This window comes from Oryza sativa, chromosome 1 (genome assembly GCF_034140825.1).
Source record: "Oryza sativa Japonica Group chromosome 1, ASM3414082v1".
In the NCBI taxonomy this organism is placed as follows: Eukaryota; Viridiplantae; Streptophyta; class Magnoliopsida; order Poales; family Poaceae; genus Oryza; species Oryza sativa.
The window spans coordinates 18,526,921-18,546,779 of NC_089035.1; the positions used below are offsets into that span (position 1 = coordinate 18,526,921).

Genomic DNA, 19,859 nt, shown 5'->3' on the forward strand with positions numbered 1-19,859 from the left:
CATGAGTTGTGTATGTGACCTAGCTAAACCCTGAAAATTAAAAAGTATTTAAAAAAAGGTAAGTCTCATATGGGTGATTTTTTTCTCTCGTTTTATGCAACCTTCATCAACGCAAATAATACATTGGCATTAGCACATGTCAACGACAACTCTGCTTAATCAGTAAGGTTCAAAAATGTACATATGCCATAAAATGGCGCACCAGTAGAGCGTAATAAAATGTTTACATTAGATAAAATTACTACAATAAACATAAAACTTCAAGAAATCAGCACATAAAATATTGCAGCAGCAAGTCACCAAGCGATTAAATCTAGCATCAGAGATCACTACAAGATTCCTAGACGTCAATTTCAGTTTCAAGAATTCCACAAGACCAGCCTAATGGTACAATGCATATTACATAGCTCTGAACACTATGCATTTGCTTCCTACAAAAAGAACGATATCTCTGGTGGTTGAACAAAGGAGAAGATGGCTTCACCGAATACCTCGTACAATGAACTCAACAGATGCCCAGCATTTTGGTCCTCCTTCCAGGCTAGCCTCAGCACTGTGGAAACTCTTTGCGTGTGGTTGCTTCCCTGATCCCTCCGAATCACACCTGATGCGGTGCTTTCCACCAATTGCCCAGAGGATGAAGTTTGCGTCATGCTAGGGTTGGGTAATTGGGTGGAGAAGCCATCCATGGTTCCTGGCATGGGAGCTGAAGTCATAGAATTCATCGCACCATCTGTTGTCATCTTCTTCAGAGGTGGCTGGGATGTGGAGAGATCTGTACTAGACTTCCGTTTATCTGAAATTTGAATTGACCATAGCCTTACTTTCACACCTTAATAATTTCAACATTTTGCAGTATTATGTATCTGAGAAGAAATTGTTCAGCCGATAAAATAACCATTTTTATTTGTTGTGCGTTGCCAAGCAAGTAGCAACACATATATTATATAGAAGTACCAACTTACTTGGGTTGTTAGTCACGACTCTCTTATTACTCCTCAAAAGAGGCCGTGTTGATGGAGAAAGCAAATTAGGAAACAACTTGAGCCGATCATATAAGCATTTTCCTGCAGCACACTGAAAAATACATTCCACAGGTAAGAAGCTGGTGCATAAAAATAGATAACATGTATTCATTGAAAGCTTGTAATCTAACCAGCAGGGCACCATAAACACGCCATGCTTCCTTTCTTTTCATCTCATTTTTCTGCTTATCAAGTTGTAATTCCGGCTCTAAAAGCTGCATGTATGTCTCGAGGTTGGGCAAAAGCAGAAGCCTAATCTGGTAAAGAACAAAAATTGTGAGCAAAATTTTGCTGAAATATAAAATTAGATTAGCTTGAACAGGACTTACTGCACTGGGCCCCAATGCAGATATCCCTTGAATCGCACCATAGTGTTGTGTCAATGATTTCTGAGGATCAAGAAATCCCTGGACCAACGTCCTTGTCACCCGGGTTTGGATGTTGTGATACGCATGACCAAACCTACAAAAAGAAATGTTTGTATTTCAATGAAAGCAACATCAAAAGGCAATCAATCAGCACAAGCAGCAGAAACCAATTAACCTCTAGCCACAGAGCAACTTAAGTAATGTTCAACCATTCGCAGGGACTTCATAACAGAAGTGTGTTAACATAAGCACTCAAATACATGACAGCTAATAGATCCACAAATCCTGTTCCCTCTCCAAATCAAGCACACGCCCTCGGGCAAAGCTGGGCAGGCCGTGCGTACTCGCGTGAAGTCAACCGCGGTCTGTGGCATAGATCTTTCTCGGTAAAAACTGAACCCCGAAAAAACCGAACCGATCTTCTTCGGTTTATTTTGCTCGGTTGATATTTTTCTAGAACTTCCTTCGGTTTACATTTTACGAAAACCGAATTCCAAGCAACCCGAAAAACCCGATCCAATTAAACCGAGGAAACCGAACGCCCACCCCTAGTAATTGTGACAAAGCTCCTCCAACTAAACATAAATCTAAGAAGAGGTGCTATCACACATAGTAAATCCGTAAGGAATAAGCCTCAAGCAAGTTCCTGCCCCACATGGAAATATGTTTGGTTATTAGTTTCCATCTGTATTAACACTCTCCAGTGTCCAGTTTCCTAGCTTTTATGATCTTGTAGACCTTGTTCTTGTTGGGTCTTGAAATTTTTTGTGCTTTATTATCTACTGTATGCTATATTTCTAAGTGGGGTTCTCCCCTATCGTTTCTCTAAGGGGACTTCACATGAGACAAAGTCACCGCCAACTAAATATATGCATCGAGATAAAGCGTGGAGCTTTTAGTCTACATGGCCTAGAAAAATGCAAAAATCAATGTAACATAAAACAAATACTACCTAACATTCTATTTATTAGTAGAATTATGCAAGTGAGGAAACGGTTCCATAACTGATGGTAATTGTTCTTGTCTCGCCAAGAAATAAAGGGATAAGTCCATTCTACTTGCCTTTGTCTAAAACACACCACTGAACTTCAAAACCAGGTATTTTGCAACCCCCCCCCCCCCCCCCCGAATTTCCAAGCGGGTAAATTGTATGGTATTGGAAGTTTGGGGGTGTGTTACAAAGGCAAGAATTGAGGGGGATAAAATGGACTTATCCTAGAAATAAATAACTGACACAGTAGGAAATGGAGGTCAAACCACTATTGACTTCCCATTCATCCAGAAGTCAGTGCAGAGAGTCCGTACACCATTCATCCAAAAATGAAATAACAAATGTCATGTATAAGAGAATGGAGGGAATAGAAGAAATGAAGAACTATGATAATGGTGTGGAAATGATTCTAAAGATTATGTCTAGAAACTGTAACCATCAAGAACAGATTAGATTCTGATAACATTCTTGGATCTGAGTAGAATGAGGTTAGATAGCACATATTACTATCTGATAAAAGAAGCTACTCAAGTCTTTCTTCTCGTCCTTCTCCAGTTGAGTTTCTCTACAAGTAGATCCTTGTGCATGCAGCTTTAAAACTTCTAAAAATTTAAAATTTATGATATATATTTTTGAACCTAGTAGTGGTAACATCCTGAGTTAGTGGGATATTTTCATATTCTGTGGACTATTTGATCATTCGCTTGTATGGCTTGTAACAAGATTAATTCACGAAATATATACGCCTTTTTCATATTTTTTATTACTTATTATATGTCTATTTGAAGCCCATTGCGATGCATAGGTATTTGAGTAGTTACTCTTCGTGTTCACTCACCTTCGACATACTGAACCAACCAAATTAGCAGAGAAGTCTCTAAGCTCCCAATGGTTGTCTGAAAGCCTATGCCCAAGCCTTTTCGCAACCATGCAGGTGATAATTGACGGCATCAACTGATGCAACTGGCAATCAAGAGAAATTTTGTTTCTTTAGCAGAAATATGCTGCAAACATAAGTGTGCAATGCTAAAAACAAAACAACTAGAAAGTAGAAGCATCAAAGTTGACTGATCAACCACTTACATATGGTTCAATATGAATGTGGGGATTGTGTAGGAGGCTTTGGACTACACGCATGAGAGCAAATAAAACAGGAAGATCACCTAAACTCCGGGTAACCTGAAATTATAAGGATATACATTGTAAGGCAATGCCAGCTCGCACAATATAGACTCTAAGAGCAAGATAACAACCTCATCGGCGATGAAGTAGGAAAAGTAAGGAACCAACGGATGAAGGCCTGAGTCTCTTGATAAGCTCACTAATGCTTCTCTAAAAACTGAGGTTTCAGATCTACTCATTGTAAGCTCTGCTATTTTATCAAAATACATCTGCAAACGAAACCAGTAAAGAAGAATATAAATCTTATGTAAGGCTCTAACAATATACAGTAACCACAATACCTGGAGTTCTCTAGATAACACATGCTTAACAGGAAGCTTGATGTCAACAGGAAGTCCATCATCTTTCCCATGCTCTGTCCTTTTATTCTCTGTTGGTGCTACGATAGCTGAAGTGAAACACTAATTGTCAGATAATACCAAAATCTACAAATAATGAACAAGCAAGGAACATTATAAACACGGATTTAATCACACTAAGGTCTGTTAATAGATCCCACAACTAATCTCTTCCTCACCCAAGGAACATTGTATACATAAAGCAGGTAACAATATGATGTAAGTTTTGTGAAGATAACTTAAACCGCAAGGGGTCACCGGAAGCAAATCCATATACAGATAACTAGAAGGTATTTGTGTTGGAATGGATCCAAATATCCTAACTAAATGTTAGTTCTAGAATATAAAATGCAACAGGTAATTAACTATCCTCCAATTGAACACCAACTAACCACCTCGTATACTCATATTCAAAGATTCAATATTTTTCTATAAAAATCTCACGAATAACACATACCTACATATTTACAGCCACAAAAGATCAACGTGGGGGTGGGTGTAGAACCTAGCATAACCCCCCAACTCCCTCTTTTAAAGAGTAAAATAAGATAAGATATATGAGCTAACCATCTACAGGAGGATTCTCTGGAATTGCAGGCTGGACTCCCTCAATGGCTAGCCAGTGAGCTACAACTGCTGTATCAAGAGGAGCTTTAGGTAGAGGGGCCTCAATAATCTGCACAGAGCCAATGAATAAGAAAATTTTCAAATTGATCCCTATAATAAAATAAGTACAAAAGTTATTTGATTCATCCATTAGTAGAGCCCCTACCTCTTTGAAGTCTACCTCCCTGTCATCAATATAGAAGAGATCCTTGTGTCCCACAGCTCTCTTAAACCGCAAGGGGTCACCGGAAGCAAATCCATATACAGGCTGTGTGAAAATTCAAAGCAATTAAATAAATGCACTGAAACAATACTTTTTAATGCCAACTTCACCATAACATAGAACCACCATAAAAACTAATGTCAACAAATTTCCTACCAGCGGTGCTGCATATGCATCAGTTTTTGTGGTAATAGATTATGATCCAATACAATGCTATTATTTTTAGCTTGTGTCTTAGACACTGAAGGCAATCATGTCCCACCTAAACTCCACTACAGTAACATTTTAACCAAAATAACGAAAATATGTAGCAAAAGTAACATCAAAGAAACCAACCTAGCACGCTAAACCAACCCAGTGATAATATTGAGAGTGCCAAAAAGGACATTATGTTACTCAAAAAAGGAGGAAACGCCTATATATGGAGTCATACAAAACATATAAACACATTGGCAATGTTTAATATATACTTCTCAGTTCTTAATCTGAAATTAAAAGAAAAACAGTTTCACATTTTCCCAGTTCTAACATTGAGCGTGGCAAAGGGGCATTATGTTACTTGTAAGCAAAGTAGGAAACTTTTACATACGAAGTCATATACAACAGCATATAAACACATTGGCAATGTTTAATACATAGTTCTCAGTCCTTGATTTGAAACAAAAAACATAATCATCAAATTCTAACATAAAGTGCATTTAGCTTAGCACACCCCATTTGACATGAATACATATCTCATATTTTATTTTGTATTTTCACATGGATTATTTCCCCCATCTTACCCAGCGTACACTATTGGGCTTCATCCTACTTATTCAGCTTTCTCTCATTCAGTTCCACGCAAAGTAAAATCAGCATCCTACTGGACTGCAGTAACCTCACAACTAGTGGGTGTCAGAGAAATAGGGGGCTGAATGGAAGGATATGGTTTCTCCCCTATGCTCAGTTCAGCTGTTCCCTTGAGGAATTACATGTCAAGCTTTAAAGACATTATTTGTTTTCTCGAACACACAGGAGAGCTGTGTTCTCAAATGGAACAGAAGGATTGTATATTTGTATTAAAGAAGAAGAGAGGGGAAGAAACCACCGAATACACCCAGACACCAAAAGCCTCTACCAATTGCAGTATCAGTTTTCAAACAAGAGATGATTGCAATGGCATTTATATGTCAGGGAACAGACATACCAAAAACAGATACAGGCATAGAGTTTGCCTTATTTATGGCTAACATGTCTCCATGAAAAGATCGTCAACTCTAAGTTTCTTAAACATTTATACTTTTAGCTTAATAATGAGCTGATTCCGAGAAATACTGAGCTCGACTATTTAGCTATCCAACTCAGAAGTTTGATGCATTCAAGCATACAACAGTTACTAGATCTACAAAACCTTTATTTAGTAGTCCTAAAAAATATTGTCAACGAAATAGAAACTACCTCAACATTCCTGAGGCTGAGAGCACTATCAACATCATCGGCAGTCAGGACTGTCCTCTTTGCATGCCGCATACACTTGATGGCCTCCTGTCACAATCCACAGCATAATAAAATACATATAGTGCCTAGGAGAAAATGGAATGGCATTTCTGTGACTGAATATTTATATGCTTACATACAAATTTTGCAGATCAACATATACTTCCAGAAAATTATCGCAAAACAACAGATGTAACACCAAATTTATAACTTAAGCAACGAGATTATAGATCTACAGATAAAGCACGGACTTTATGAGAAAACTACAATTTATGAAAAGTTCATCACGATAGATGAAACCTGTAAAATTTGTAGTTTCATGATAAAATCGGTGCTAAATCGATAATTGTGTGATATGGCTCAAATATGTATTTTTCTGGTAATGCAGTGTTAAATTTGTATTTTTTGTGACAACTCTGTAGTTTGTCAATGATAGTTTTCCAAAATTTATGAGTAAAGATCAGATAGGAATAACATATTTCCAAGATTCAGTAAAGAAAACCTCAAATGATGAATTTATCGTGTAAATAGTGGATAGAACGCAAATTCTTAGACTCACTACCTCACTAAATATATACAAATTAAAAAAAATGGTGATAAAACAGGAACAAAACCCCAACATATGTTACCAGTAAGCTATAGCATGCAATCGAATGAGAGAAGATTGAACAGTCCAGAAACTCTGTAATGGTGTGCTTCAATGCTTTTGAAGAGACAATAGTGAACAAAAAAAACAACCATCTTCCGTCCAATATATTGCATTGCTATGAAGACCGTCCAATATATTGCATTGCTATGAAGACCGTCCAATATATTGCATTGCTACAAAAACCCAGTGAACATATATTGAGCAGGACACAGTTAAGCAGTCAGTGTGAACCAGCATGTTCAAACAACAAGATGGAAACGCATCTCGTCCAGCAAACTCAAAACCCATTGGAATAGGTCTATCGCAAATATTCCACCACACAACTTAGCACAATGGTTGAGCATAGCAATCAATTGAGAGAACGAAGAACAAAGAGCAAGCAATTGCTCCCTGCGGTCCCAAATCACCCAGAAACTACAAATCCACGCCTCGGGGGGGCAGGCAATTTTCCTACGAAGGGAATGGTGGAAGTTGCCTCCTAGTCCCCCAAAGTGCACGAAACTAAAACCGAAGGGAAGCGAGAGATTCGGGAGCGCGGGGGGGACGGACCTGCATGATCTCGCGGAGGCGGTACTCCACGTCGGGGGCGAGCGCGGCGGAGACATCGGCGGGGAGGTTGGCGATGCCGACGCTCTGCCCGATCACCTCAATCGTCTCTTTGGGCACTATGCTCATCCCTCCCCCGCTCTTTCTCCCCCCCCCCCCCCCCCCCCTCTTCTCCCTTCGCCTCCCCTCGCTCCTCGCTCGCCAAATTACCCAAACCCTAGCTCTCTGGCCGTACTGCTCCCTTCTAGCCTCCGCCTATCCGCCACTGCTGCAGTGCCCTCTTCGCTGGTTCGCTAGCATCTAAGCGCTCGCCGCTGCCTCCTCGCCAGCGTTTCTCGCCGCCGCCGCCGCCGCTGGCATGCACGCCGGAGCCGACGAGAAGAGGATTTGACCGAGTGTGGCTGGGAAACGTTTGTGAATCAAGAATTTCTCGTAAAATAGAAAACTACTTCGTAGGATATATTCCTAGCTTAGGGAGCAATTGGTTATATACTTCTCTCTAGGGTGTTTACTTGCGAAATTCTTATCTGCCGCACACGCGTCAGTATGGTCGCGCATCAGCCCACCAGCCCACGTGCTGTTTTCACATTTTCCCGTGATTTTCGGCCCACCAGCCTACTTGTTGTTTCCTTTTTTCGCCATGATTTTCGGCCCACAAATCCACGTGCTATGTTTCCTTATTTTCGACTCCACTCGTTTCCTTATCGTTTTTTTATTTTTCGAAACATTCAACTTAAATTTTGAAACGTTCAACTCAAAATTGATTCAAATTTGAAAACTTTCGAATCAAGTTTCGAAAATTTTTAACTCCAATTTCAAAACTTTTAACTCAAAAATCAAAACTTTGACTCAAATTTTGAAAACTTTCAATTCAAATTTCAAAAACTTTCAACTCACAATTAAAAATTTTCATCGCAAAAATGTAAAACTTTTAACTCAAAATTCTAAATTTTCATTTCTAACTGAAAACTTAATGAAAACTTCCATATCAAAATTTAAAAAAAATTAACTCAAATTTAAAATTATTTATGTATTTTGAAAAATGCTAATTATGATAATTAACAGTAATTACTGTAATTATCACTAATGACTATAATTAGCGGCGGGCGTCTTGCACTAATCGCGCGCAGGGTGTGGGAGAGGGGGGCGTTGCCCGAGTTAAGCAGTCGGCGTGTGCGCGGCCATTAGAGCAAGGTCAATAGTGCAGCTAGTAGTAGGCTCTAAAATTTTATCATGTCTCAAGTAGAGCTAACTTAAAAAGCATCTCATACAACAAGCTAACTACAAGTTAGCTATAAACTACCTTGGTTCAAACGAATTAACAAGCAGTAGAACCCACAAACAAATTTTTTTATTGTATCTCCTGGCCGATACAGCGTGGAGCGCTGTACAAGCGCCGGCGCCAGAACAAGCGACGGCTTCTTTCTCAATCACTGATTTTCTTTCCTTAATCTCGTTTTAGACTGATTAACAAGTTTTGGAGCGTTCCTAATAGCACTATTGTACCCGCTCTTAGAAACCAAGTTTTCTTGCTAAAACGAAAAAGGTTACTATATTTGATCACTTAGAGCACCCGCAATGTTAATGTAAAGTGCTATCTATAAAACATGTACATCTCAGCAATAGACTAAATTAATAGTAAATCACTTCAATGGTATGTCTACATGGATATCTATAGCTCTCTAATCTATTGTCTCGTTTTTCTCTATAGACTATCTCCAGATTAGTAGATAGCTATACTCTCTCTCTCTTCATTTAATCTCTTCCAAGTAGGAAAATATGCTGACATGGATCTCTTGTAGAGAGCCTATAGATAACCATTGCGGGTGCCCTTATTACAATGTGTCGGGGCTAGAGAGAGAAACTAGAGAGAGAGGAGCAGAGCAGAGGCTACTACTACCTTCTTCCAGCGAGGCGAGGAGGAGACCTGTGTCGGATCGGATGGTATAACGGTATGGAGGAGGCGCCGGGGACGTGTATAACTCAAAGGTAGCATGAGTCTTACATGCTTGCAGACATAGAGCCATGGGTTCCAAAAGATGATTTGGATGGTCATCTGCTTCAGATTCGCAATCATCTGCAAAATGAATTAGGTGTTATGGTTACCCATTGCTCTCCTCATCCTTTTGGGGTTGGTTTTTTCATTGTTAGATCAACTTTAACCAGAGATACCCTGGTAGAGGCTTTTGGTTTCCATTACAATGGGGTTAATGTGGTCAAATTTAGAAATCATGACAGAGGCTCAATTGGAGGGCAGCGTATGTAGATAGGGTTGGGTGGATCATGTTCCTGGCTGCCCACTTGATTTTCACACTACAAGTTATATATCTAGAGGAGTTGGGCTCTTTGGCTGGTTGGACTATTGGCAGGAAGTTGACGTTATTCCCGACAAAGTTATGATGAGGGCTTTCTTTGATGATGTTGATCAGGTTCCTAGGAGGATTGTTTTTAAGCAAATCCCGACTCAGCGAGGGCAAGGAGAATCTTGGACCTTTTGTGTTTTTGTCCTTTATAATGATTTTGTGGATACACAAGCGCAAGATGAAGATTTGCCAACTTTGGGTGCTCCACCTCCACCTCCGGAACAACCTCCTCATTAGGGTTCAACCTGGGATGACCAAGAGGAGCCACCACAGCAAGATGAAGGTTGGGGCAATTGGAATCACCAAGCAGAAAACCAGCAGGCAACTGGTGAATCTGGTGTGAGCTCTCATGATGCCAATGAGGGTCACAAGCACATAATTATGTATGCAGATGAAACCCCAGAACAACAGCTCACACTTCCTCAATCTTCTATCTCTGAAGACATGCAGGGAAAAATTGAAGAGTTGGTGCTTAAAACACAACTTTTGAAACAACTTTGTGGATAGGGTGGAAGGGGTAGTGTTCAAAGCCAACTCAGATTGCAACCCCTTTCATTCAGCTTTTGTACCCAAAGAGGAATGCTCCTTCTGATCCTCCCGCTAGTTTTTAAAACAGACCATTTGGATGAGGCCTCTAGTTGGGCCGTGCAAACAAGCCAGCTTATTGTGGATGACGTCATGATGACTTAAGACCTCTTGATAGAGCCACCAACTCCCCTGGCTATTTTGCCACCAGTGACTAAAGAATCGGTCCTAGTCATACATTTGCAGCTCTAGGCTATACAACAGCAGCCTTCTTCACTTCCACAAATCAACTCAGTTGGCCCCTAGGATACCCAGATACGGCTCACAAGCCACGTATCCGTATTGGATACGGATACGTATCCCTAATCACCATGATATAAAAAAAAGAAAATTACTCGGATACTTCTCCGATACATTCCCCATGCGTCTGAACTCACAAACCCACGCTCGCAGCACAGAAGGGCAGATCCAATCCTCCTGTAGCGCTGCTTGCATCGCTACCAGGGGCACACTGCACAAGGCCTCCACCAGTTGGCCACCGGGTTCCGCCGCCACTCGCCACCTGAGGAGCAGGGCCTCCACCGCCCGCCGTGCGTCGCGTCGCCACCCCTGGTCCCCTAGGCGCAGGGCCTCCGCCGTCGGTAGTCGCGGCATCTCCGTCACCAGGCGCAGCTTCTCCGCCGGCTACCAAGCCCAACGCGTACAGTCCATCATCACCGGCTATTTGGTTCTTTCCCCTTTTAAGTCTCGATCTGCACTGGTTGTTTTGTTATGTGTTTTTCCTTGTCATTTAGATCCGGTGAATTTTGGAATTAGAAGCTTAACCACTTATCTAGCACTAGTATGTACTGCTAGCGCGGCTACAAATTCATCAGGATCACTTGTGACCAGGCATGGGAGCATATTATTTACGAGGGGCAAGCTACATGATGAGCTTGATCTCCTGGGATAGTACTACTAAAAGATCTGGTGCATGGGACATGTCTGGGATGTAGCTCTTTCAGCCACATCGCTTGCTATGAATGCAAGCAGCTCTTGAACTTCTATTGAGTTGAGCTTGATATCCAGAAAAAGTTTTATTCTAATTATCTCTAATGATGTCATGTAATTTGTATAACTCTATTTGCAGGCTTATAGTTATTTATGTGTTATGTTTTTCATTTGTATTTTTTATTTTTTTAAATATATATAGACGTATCCCTGTATCAGTGTTTTTAAGAAAATGACGTGTCCTCGTATCCCCGTATCGCGTATCCGTATCCGTATCCCCGTATCAGAGTAACATATTGGCCCTTATCCTCCCAGGAACTCCAGTTAAAAAGAGGGATGGTAAGACTATACTCTTTAACCTAGAGAGGAGGCAGAGTGCAAGGGTGAGGGCTTCTTCTGAAAGTTATCTTGAGCAAGATCCAAGAATGGGTATTGGAAAGCCTAGGGGAATGTCGGCCAAAAAACTTAAGGAACTAGTAGGTATTTTGCATAATCTTCTAGCAGTATCCATACAGAATCTGATTTTGATTGTGATTTTTACTCTGATGTTGATTCCTCCTCTTCTTATTGTTCTATCTTGTTTCTGCAAAAGATGGGAGTTAATATGTGTGGCCTATCTCCTGACGAGGTGGCTGAGGGCAAACTGGGTGGAGACAAGATGGAAAAACTCCCAAGGCCAACTGAGGATGATGAGTAGCAAATGTTCATTATGTTAATGGCAGTTGTCTTAAAGATAATGTGTTTGCAGTGGTCCTCCTTTTGTGAATCTATTTATGTCGTGCCTCTAAATATGTTCAGAGGATTTAAGACTTTTATTGTAATGTGCTAGTCTAGTTTTATTCAGACCTGCTTTGCTTGTTATGTGCTTCTCTTTAACTAACTGTTTATCAATGAATATCCATCAAGTTCGTAGTTGGAATATTTTGTGCTGGAACATAAGAGGGATGAACTCAGAGGACAAGTGAGATGCTTTGAAACAATGCATTGATGATAGCAAATGTCAGGTCATATGCTTGCAGGAAACTAAGAGAGAATCAATTGACATAAATTTCCTCAAAAAAGTGGTCCCTAAGAGATTTAATTGTTTTCAGATCATACCTTCTATGGGGGCCTCTAGTGGCTCTATGATGTGAAAATATTTTGTGGGTTCTTTAGTTCTTGCTAATAATTATTCTTTATGCTTGAATTCTGTCTCAAAGCATAATTCTGAGTCTTGGTTTATGGCTTCCATTTATGGCCCATGTAGAGGACAGGAAAGAGACAATTTTGTTGACTACTTGAGAAATTTTCATATGCAAAGTGATGAAGCTTGGATCCTCCAAGGGAATTTCAATTTTTATAGATCCACCAAGAATAGGAACAAACTTGGAGTTGACATGAATGATATTATCATTTTCACTGATATTATAAGTTCTTTAGGCTTAGTGGAATTTCCTATAAAAGGAAAATCTTTTACTTGTAGTAATATACAAGCTAACCTCTTGTTAGAGCAGCTTGACTAGCTTTTAACTTCCAATGCTTGGACACTAAGATATCCAAAGTCCTATGTTCTTACCCTAACAAGAGCAATATCAGTTCAAATGATTAAAATACTCTTCTATCCCCATATCCAATGTCTTTCATTTTGAGAATTATTGGGTTGATATGGAAGGGTTTTTTTTATCATGGTGCTTGGATATGGAACATTGATCCAGGTTTTATTGACCCTGCTAGATGTATCATCTATAAGCCGGAGCTACTGAGAAAATTCTTAAAATAATTGAGTAAGGGTCTCTCCAAGCTACTTCAGTTAATCTCTATCTATAATAAGGGTTTAGACTTTCTATATCTGATAGAAGAACGCAGAAGTCTCACTATCCTAAAATGGAATTTTAGAGAAGTGGTCAAGAAACAAATCTCAAAGCTCTATCTTTTTAGAAGATTATATTGGAAAAGGAGATGCACTAATAGACGGATCGAGTTGGGGGAGAAAACACGAAGTTCTTCCATGCAATGGCTACAAAAAGATTTGGATGATATAATTGCTCAAATCAATGATGAAAGAGTAACGTTGGTGTCTTCTCACCAACATAAGACTTCTCTATTTTTTAATTCTTTTCAAAACAGAATGGGAGTTTCTTCACACCCTGAAATGGTTTTCAACCTGACTGAATTATTTCCAAGACTGTAGATTTCAAGAGTTTGTGAAAGGACCTTGATGCTGCCTAGAGGAGGGATGAATAGGCATTTAAAATTTTTAATAAAATGCAGAAGCTAAACTTTTTAGATATCCTAGAATTTGTTCGGATATTTCGGAATATTTTCGGATATTCCGAAAATCTCATATTTTCAAGCAAGTTAGCAAGGCAAGCACAATGGGATAGCCACACATGTAGGGAAAGGATTGTTCAAACAACAATTAAACTACTAGCAGCACCAAATAGCAAAGCTATAAGAGTGTGAGAGAGATATCACCGGGATTCTTGCAAGTCGATGTGTTACCAAAGTTCAAATTCTTGAGGGGATTCTACTCTCCTTTGAAGAGCTCACAATGAGCCGAGTCTTTTCTGACCCTATCCTCTGAGGCTGCACAAATGCACTACTCCTTCCACCAAGAGTATCTCTTCCCTTTTGAAGGTGAGATCCGACCTTCACAAACTCCTTCAATGTCCAACTCCTTCACAAACTCCTGGGCAATAGGGCCAAGTGGTTCAGAAGTAAACTCAAAATCATCAATGTGTATCCAACTCATACAAAATTATTTCATCTAGAGGGTGAGTAAATAGTTTGAAAAACTTCGGCACTGTAGAACCCATCTAAAGTTAAGATCTTCTTGCAACTTCTCTTTCACAATAAAATTCAAGAAACTCAAGAAAAGATGCCGGGGACACAAATTTTTGTTGTTCATCAGGTAGATTTGGATGGTCATTAGCCTCTGGGTTTGGATGGAGTGGCATCCCCGATTCTCATGCTTGGGGTGTGGAAACTATCAATTCAGACTTTTCTTCTTCTTCTTCTTCTTCTTCTTCTTCTTCTTCTTTTGCAGTTTTTGTTTCGACTAATTGGACTACAAGAAATAAGATGGACATAGAGAAGAAATTTGTCTCACAACCCTACTGTTGTGCTTTACATATGTAAATGTATTTCACTAGTGGAGGAAGACAGCATGCAAGGTTGATCTCATATGCTCCATGGTGTTAGAATGACTTCGCTGCTTCCAGTCATGATTTAAGCATCTTAAAGTTTCAGCTTTTGCTATGTTCTCCAAAACGCCGATCTTCATGTGGTTAGGTGATAGGTCCTGTTAGTGCTCTTCTCCTGTGGACTGTGGTCCTTGGATCATCGAATGCCCAATTATTCAGGTCATGGAAAACCTGGTACTGCAGGCCATACGACCCATACTGCCATGTATCCCCATGATTTTTATTGCCTATCTGAATCAGGTCTAAGCAAAATCATTTCATGAATCCTCTCAATTGTATTGGTCTGACTGGATGTTGGGAAGGTGGAGTCTTGTTGTTGGGATTGAAGTCATCCAATTGCTTCTCATTCTCAGGAAAAAGTTCTCTGGTTTGCGAGGAGTGGATGAAATGAACAATAAGGCTGCGACAGAGTATCAGCAACTTTGTCGATCTCACTGAATGTTTGGACTATGGGACTGTGACCTTCTTGGTTATTTGCTGGGATTAATGCTTCCAATCCTTCCTGGCCTGACTTGCAACGAATCACAAATAAAAGTTCCAATGGAGTAATTTAATATCCAATCAAGTTTAACAAGCTTGCAGTTCTTAGGACGAATATCGCACAAGTTAAAATAAGGTGCGAAACAAGGAAATAACCAAAGATAAATTATATCACAATTCTTTGGAGAATAATCGGATTTCAACTTCTTTTTTCACTCCAGAAATCTGGATTGTTCTATCGATTTTGAACAAGTTTTGTCACAGCCGAATCTGAGAAAGTCTGTACAGGCAGACATCACACAAGTACATGACAGGAGGAACATGGGAATCCTACAACGATGCAGAGCAAGCAAAAAGAAAAGGTGTGAAAAAAAAAAAGAAAACTAATAATGATGTTTTCCTCTGTTCTTGTTTCACTTCTGGCACGAAACCAAAACTGTCTACTATCAGCTAAAAGAAAGCTCGCGGCTCGCGACGCCGCTTCTCACGCTGGCAGCTCGAGCCGCAGGCCGATGCGACTCGACTCCGCGCTCAAGCCGCTAAGGTCGCAGCGCGCCTCCGCCGACGAAGGCCTCCTCGAGGCGCGCACGACGAGCGGCTGGAACCCGAGCGTGAGCTCCAGCCCGACCTCCTCCTCCTCCCCCTCTTCGTGCTCCACCGGCACGGGGCTCTGCTCGGCCTGGCTCACGTGTGAGCCGGTCTCGACCTCGGTATCCTCCGATCCCGCCCGCGGCGGCGTCACGTCGGCGATGGCCATGTCGTTGTTGTCACCGTCGTCCACATGGTCGTCGTCGTCGTGGTCATGGCTGCCAGCCGACTCCTCGTGGACCTCGTGGCTCAGCGCAGGGTGGTGGTGGTCGTCGTCATGGTCACCGACGACGACCACCGCCTCCGGCTCCGTCTCGTGCGTCGGGCTGCTGCTGCTGGGGGACGCGGCGCGCTTGGCGGCGGCTGCTCCGGCAAGCTTGGCGCCGTGCTTGGAGTTGGAGCTGGAGGAGGCGCGCTTGAAGCGGGTGCGGCCGCCGCGCGCGACGCGGAGCAGGTTGGCGGCGGCGTCGGCCTCGGCGTCCTTGGAGACGTGGCGGATGTCGTAGGCCCTGAGCGGCGGGGTGGCCTGGGCGGCGGCGGCGGCCTCAGAGGAGACCTGCACGACGGGGTCGCCCTTGAGGACGGCCTCGACGGCGGCCTGGCACGCCTGCCACTGGCCCGACCAGAGCAGGCCGACGGAGCCGTAGATCGGGTTGACGATGCGGCCGCAGGCCTCGTAGAGGAGCGAGCGGAAGACGGCGGGGCGGAGGTGGTCAGGCCCGGCAGCGAGCAGGTTGAGAAGCCCGGCGCGGCCGTAGAACTTGGCGAGGAAGACGGTGGCGTTGGCCTGCGCCTCGGGGGTCTTGATCCACTGCAGGCACGGACGGATGGTGCACCCTTCGCTGCATCCCTTGCGCAGCACCCGGCAACCGTTGCAACTCATCCGCATCTTCGAAATGCTTCTGCAAACCCTTATCAACTGGGCGCCGGACTTGTTGGAGATCCGAGGTGGTACTATTCTTCCTTCTTCTTCTCCAAGCCTGTGCGAGGACTCGACTCGATACTGCCTTGCTTGTTGGAGATGAGTTGAGATGGAGATGTTTGGTGTGAGAATGACGGGGAGCGGAGGAGAGAGAGGGGTGCCTGTTTTATAAGTGGGTTCGGCGCCAGTGGTTTCGGAAGGCCGGGTTCGGCGCCGCACCAGAAAAAAAAAGGGAAAAGAAAAAACGAGGCGAATCAAGGGGCGGGGCCCACCGCGTGGTTTAACTGCGGGCTTGAGCGCCAAGCCGCGTCCGAGGAATGGATTCTAGCTCCAAAACTGGAGGCGCCCCGGCCGGGAGATTTCGGTGGAACCGCGTGCTATCTTTTTCCCTGTTGCTCGCGTGCCGCTACTACCACTACCCCCGCGCGCGTCGTCCTGGAGTACACTAGCAGCAGTACACACTTTTGCTACTATTACGTGTTGGTAGTACTACGTATACTACTCCAGTTTATTTACTACTCCTACTACTACCATCTTCCAGGGCTGCTTTCATTCCAGAAAGGAAACAACGGCCCGGCCGTCCGTTGATTTTACAGTAAACCGCAGGTTGTTTGACGTGGCGATGACTCAGATTCTGCAAAGAACCCCCGCAAAAAAAAAGGATTCTGCAAAGAAACTAGTACTCCGGCTCCACTTTTTTCCTCCCTTCTCCAATCATTCTACTCTGTAAAAAATAAATCTTTAAAAGCACGGTAAAAATCGTGGCTAGTAGTACTAGTTACTGTGCAGTTGTGTTTATGATTAACCTCTGTCCTCTGACAGTTGGCGTGAAGAGAGCGAACAGATCCAAGACTCCGGGGGGCAGTGGACCCCACGGCGCAGGGAAAGGAGGGTGGTCAGTGGTGCGTGCCCGAGAGGCGAGGAGGAGGAGGCGGGCCGCGCGGGGCAGCACAGCGCAGCGCGTGGCGTCCACGTCCCCGTTGGGGCCCAGCGAACAGGCAAGCTAGCCACAGACCGCGGCGCCACACCACCACATATACCGCGGAAACTGGAAAGGGGAGGGGGTGGGGTGGCTCTGGCTCCCGGTTTTGTGGAAATCGTACAGCGACGGCCCCTGTTTCCGCTGCCTCTGTGGGCGCGCGCGCCCAATACCGTGGGCGGGTTTCCGGATCCCGCCTCCCGCCAGGTCCCCCCACTCTCCTCCCCCTCTCAGTTTCCTAGTCATCCACCCCCAAGAAACCCACGTTTGTTTTTTCTTCTCCTCCTTTGCTGCTCTCCATAGTTTTTGGCTGTTGCACCCGTGCCTGTACCCACTTTATTTGCTTTTTTTTTCCTCTCCCTCTCTCGCGCCTCCTCTCGTGCTTATCTGTTGATGGAGTCAATCAACGTTAACTAAATGTGGTTAGCAGTTTGTTTAAGGAAATTGGCTTTTTGGGTCGCCCGCTTGAAGTTGCGCTGAGCTGAGGCATGCATATTCTTCGCTTTTTCCAGCGAAAATGAGAGCCAAACTTTCGAACACCTACAAATCGAGTGCCTGATTTTACCAAAAAATTAAATGGTCAAATATTTCAGTTGATTATCGAGTGAAATATTAAATAGTGCATGGTGAAACAGTCAAAATATCTGTAAAACACGGTAAAACCACACGTTGAAATACATCGCTATCCCGTATGAAACAATGTGTTGTTTGAAACATATATTTTTATTTCATTGAAATATAATTATATGATATATTGTTATAAATATTTAATTATAACGAATTCAATGGTGTGATCAGATTGTGGATTAAATAAGTAGTTTTAGCAAAAAAAAAATATTTTGAAGATCACTACATGCATATATGCATTGATAGAGTATACAGTAAGCTATGGGTGTGTTTGGTTCCTGGTCAAGATTGGATGGGATACGGCGGTCCATATTTTGCTGGATATGGCGGTCCAGTTTTTTGTTTGGTTGTGTGAATATGGCGATCCAATTTTTTATTTGGTTGTAAGGACAAAGGTAGATTTGGTGATCCAATTTTTTTGTTTAGTTGGAGGAAGTATGGTGGATTTGTGGGTGTGGTCACCTCTCACTTGAGATGGTGAATATACCTCATCAAATTAATACATAATACACATTCCATTATAAATACACACTCCATTATAAAAACACATTCCATTATAAATACACATAGAAAAAAGAAAAAAGAAAAAGAAAAAGGAAAAAAAGCAGCGCCAGATCTGGCCTCGCCGACGCCGCTGGCAGCCTCCTCCCGCCGCCGGCCGCCTCCTCCCACCGCCGCGGCTCGCCTCCTCCCGCCGCCGCCGCCACGCTCGTCGCCCACGCCAGCCGCCGAGCTCGTCGCCCCTCTCGCCGGCCGCCACGCTCGTCGCCCGCGCCGGCCGCCGAGCTCGTCGCCTCTCTCACCGGCCGCCGAGCTCGTCGCCCCTCTCGCCGGCCGCTGCGCTCGTCGCCTCGCTCGTGTCGTGGTGGTGAGGGGTGACGCGAGTCACGCAACTCGCTTGCCCGGCTCGACCGAGCCTCGGGCGGTTGTATCCGGCCAAATCGGCCGGATCCCTCTATCCAGCATCTGGAGAGAATATTCCCCTCTGGGCCGCCCTATCCCACTCTCGCCCAGCATTCAAACACCCTCCAAAAAGCGGCGGCCTATCCGGGTATATCCCACCAACCAAACACACCCTATGTATATCAGCCATCGATGAAATATTAAGTTATATATGGTGAAATAAAAAGTAAACATTGAAACATTTGAAAAAAAATTTGTGTAACACAGTAAAAACCCATAGTGAAACATGCCACTGTTGTATATAAACATTAAGTTTTAACGGTTTGAAATCTATGTTGTAAAGATTTAATTATAACAAGTACAATGGTGTAATCGGATTGAAAATCAGATGATTGAAAATCAGATAAGTGGTTGAGAAGAAAAAATATTTTGAAGATAACCACGGGCATGCATATTTGGATGGAGTGAGTGAGGTCTGGTTTAGTTTCTAACTTTTTCTTCAAACTTTCAATTTTTTCATCACATCAAAACTTTCATATACACACAAACTTTCAACTTTTCCGTCACATCGTTCCAATTTTAATCAAACTTCCAATTTTGACGGAAAAAACACACCCTGAGAGTAAAGCAATGTACTAGTATGGCAGGCACTCCTAGTTCCTACTTAAGCTGCGTCCAATTTTCTCTCTTTCGTCAGGCTACTGATAGGATGTGTTATGGTCAAACTTTCATATGGACTTGTCAATTCTCACTGTTGGTTCACGTACTACTAGTAGAAAAAGAAGGGCGTGGATGTATAAAATGTCTCAAATTCTTAATTTCAAGTAATTGGATCCTCGTCGTTGATAATAAAACATGGAAATATTCAACTCAAACTTTGATGCACAAGAGAAAAA

General features: G+C 42.8%; 2 protein-coding genes across 3 annotated transcripts; both read right to left on the reverse strand.

The window, feature by feature from the left end:
• Positions 1-129: 129 nt before the first annotated feature.
• On the reverse strand, positions 130-7,836 carry LOC4324027 (transcription initiation factor TFIID subunit 6). Of its 2 annotated transcripts, none has more exons than XR_010740554.1 (12): positions 7,408-7,836; positions 6,171-6,257; positions 4,677-4,778; positions 4,472-4,580; positions 3,848-3,954; positions 3,638-3,775; positions 3,468-3,563; positions 3,223-3,347; positions 1,393-1,487; positions 1,157-1,282; positions 966-1,077; positions 130-796 (listed from the first exon to the last, which is right to left on the reverse strand). XR_010740554.1 is itself a non-coding variant. In XM_015765869.3 (12 exons), the coding sequence occupies exons 1-12, from the start codon at positions 7,531-7,533 to the stop codon at positions 432-434; spliced, it is 1,626 nt and encodes a 541-aa protein (XP_015621355.1). In that variant the 5' UTR covers positions 7,534-7,836; the 3' UTR covers positions 130-431. The 2 variants fall into 2 exon arrangements, 1 of the variants encoding a protein (XP_015621355.1); XM_015765869.3 differs by having other exon boundaries at positions 1,355-1,487.
• A 7,303-nt stretch (positions 7,837-15,139) lies between these two features.
• On the reverse strand, positions 15,140-16,589 carry LOC4324028 (LOB domain-containing protein 40). Its single transcript, XM_015772758.3, has one exon. The coding sequence runs from the start codon at positions 16,419-16,421 to the stop codon at positions 15,429-15,431; it is 993 nt and encodes a 330-aa protein (XP_015628244.1). The 5' UTR covers positions 16,422-16,589; the 3' UTR covers positions 15,140-15,428.
• Between the last annotated feature and the right edge of the window lie 3,270 nt (positions 16,590-19,859).